This window comes from Myotis davidii, unplaced genomic scaffold (assembly GCF_000327345.1).
Source record: "Myotis davidii unplaced genomic scaffold, ASM32734v1 scaffold399, whole genome shotgun sequence".
NCBI classification, from domain to species: domain Eukaryota; kingdom Metazoa; phylum Chordata; class Mammalia; order Chiroptera; family Vespertilionidae; genus Myotis; species Myotis davidii.
Window position 1 is genome coordinate 5,382,820 of NW_006292094.1, and position 2,396 is coordinate 5,385,215.

The 2,396-nt window shown below is 68.8% G+C and overlaps 1 protein-coding gene across 1 annotated transcript in view; it reads left to right on the top strand.

Annotated features, from left to right (window-relative positions):
- The window catches only part of LOC102762072, a 43,360-nt gene that overhangs the window by 35,312 nt on the left and 5,652 nt on the right, over positions 1 to 2,396 (top strand). The window contains exons 5-6 of the mRNA XM_015565150.1: positions 1,126 to 1,238; positions 1,479 to 2,284. Of these exons, the coding sequence (XP_015420636.1) occupies positions 1,126 to 1,238; positions 1,479 to 2,284 (919 nt within the window). The remainder of the gene's footprint in view (positions 1 to 1,125; positions 1,239 to 1,478; positions 2,285 to 2,396) is intronic.

A 2,396-nucleotide genomic window follows, 5' to 3' on the forward strand; every position in this document is an offset into this window, starting at 1 on the left:
GCCGCGTCCGGCTTTCTCTGGGGAAGCTGGGGCGACAGCTTAGCTGCCCCTCCCGCCTCAGAGGAAGCTCGTTCTGGGGGGCAGCCCAGCTGCGAGTAGCCCGGTGGGTGCGGAGAGAGGGTCGCCTCTGTGCACCCTGCGGGCCAGGTGGGCGGGAAGCAGACAGGGCCCCGAGCGGCGGAGGCTCTGGAGAGCTCAGAGGAAAACCAGCGTCAGAGGGGAAGGCGAGGTCAGGCGGCCTCGGCCTCCAGCGCAGCGGAAGCGCCTGTGGGAAGAACTCTGAGCAGAGACGTCCTGTCCCGGAAGCTGGGAAGTCGCTGTCGTTCCCACAGTCTGTGTGCGAGGCTCTTCCCGGAGCCCTCATCCCCTCAGGCCGGGAGCAGCCGCTGGGGGGTGTGTGTCACCCACTCACATCCTCCTGGAAGTCTTTGCGGCTCTGCCCAGCGCCTGTCGATCTGGGGGCTCCTCAGGTGCTCAGAGGGGGCCTCGGTCCCGGGCCTTGGGAGCCAGCACGGGAGGGAGGGACGGGGCCTTGATGCTCAGAACAGCTCACAACGGCTCCGGGTGTGAGGCCCCAGCAGAGCCGCCGCACAGGCGCGTGTGCAGGTTTTCCGTGACGGCAGGGCCCGGGGGGGCGTCTGCTGGGAGCTGTCGTGTTGTGCTCCGTGGGTGCCGCAGGCGCACAGAGGGTGGCTGGCAGCGAGGCGGCCCGGGCTGGGCCCCGCCCTCCGAGGGGGGCCTGCGGCTGGCTTCTCGGCGCCCGGCTGGCTCGAGTGGCTGTGAAACATGTCTGTTCTGCGCGCTCCGTGCAGCAGCGGCCGCTGCGAGTCTGAGGCCTGAGCGTCTGGAGGACGAACACGGCAGCCGGCAGCCTCCTAGAGCCTCTTGCTGCCCCCGATCTGGGCCCCTCGCGCTGCCTGGGGAGGCTGAGGAGACCCCGCCAGGTCCCCGAAACCTGAAGGCCCGGCTCTGGGGAGACCCCTGGGGGCAGGAGGCCTAGCCCTCGAAGGGGAAGGGCCGCGTGTCCAGGCGTGTCCAGGGCGGGCCTCTGAGGGCGCGGCCTGTGCTCCTGGGAGGCCCGGCAGCGAGGGGAGCCCCTGTGGTAACTGAGCTGCGTGTCCGCAGGCTCCACGGAGTCCGTGTTCTCCTGCGCGCTCTCGGCCAGCGAGGAGGCCATGGCGGAGCTGGAGGAGGTGATCCTGTACGCCTTCCAGCAGTGCGTGTACTACGTCTCCAAGGTGCGCCCGCGTGTCCCACCTCCCTGGCACCCCCCGCCCCCCGATGCTCAGGGCGTCTGTGGGCCCTTCGCTAGATCCTTTGTGCCCCCGGGTCAATGTCACCTGCACCTCTCACAGGAGCTTGTACTGAGCCCCCAGAGGCCCAGGCAGCTCTGTGGGAGCCCCAGGGAACACCCCACACACCGCCCCCCGAGGCCTGTGCCCTGGCCCTGCCAACGCTGCTGGTGTCTTCTCCCCCAGTCCCTGTACGTCTGCCTCCCGGCCCTGCTGGAGTGCCCCCCCTTCCAGACGGAGCCCCGGGAGAGCTGGTGCCAGGCCCCCCAGCTGCCCGAGGAGCTGCGCCGCGTCGTGTCCATCTACCAGGCCACGCTGGACCTCCTGCGGCAGGCCCAGGTGCACCCCGAGATTGTGTCCCAGGTGCTGGCCTACCTCTTCTTCTTCTCCAGCACCCTGCTCTTCAACCAGCTCCTGGACAAGGGTGAGGCTGGGCGGGGCTGCGTTCCTGTGAGAAACGTGTGTCCTCCCAGAGCGGCAGGCCGAGCCCTCGGGCGTCCTGACCCGGGGTCTATGCCGATGCGATGTGCGGGGTTCCGCAGGGAGAGGCCCGGGGCAGGGAGTCCGCACGGTGTCTCGGTGTCTCGTAGGGGCAGGCGCTCTGTCAGTGTTGGCGTGGGGCCCTCAGGCCTTTCCTGGTTCCTGTGTCCCCACAGCCCCCAGCCCCTGGGAAACAGGAGGGAACAGGCTGAGAGAAGTGAAGTAATCTTGACTCCACCTCCCTGCCCCCCAAAGTCCTCACTGCAGACATTCCTCTGTTGCCCCGCCCGGAGGCTCAGGGCGCTGTGGGCACGGGGACATGAACGCAGGGACAAGCCCCAGCACTTGGGGTCACTGTCGTGGGTTTCCCAGGCTCAGCGGGGTCTGGGCAGGGCCTGGGGGGGGAGCACGGGGCTCGCTGTAGACTTGGACCATGTCCCTTCAATGACTGTCATAGCCCCTCCCTCCGTCTTCACCCCCCACCTCCCATGCTCACACCACCCCTCCAGAGGGCCCACCGCAGGCTAGTGCCTTAGAACCCATGTGGGGCTCACTCACATCTGTCCTCTGAGGCCCGGAGGGAGGTGGCCAGGCACGGGACCAGCTGGGGCCTGGCTCCCTCTG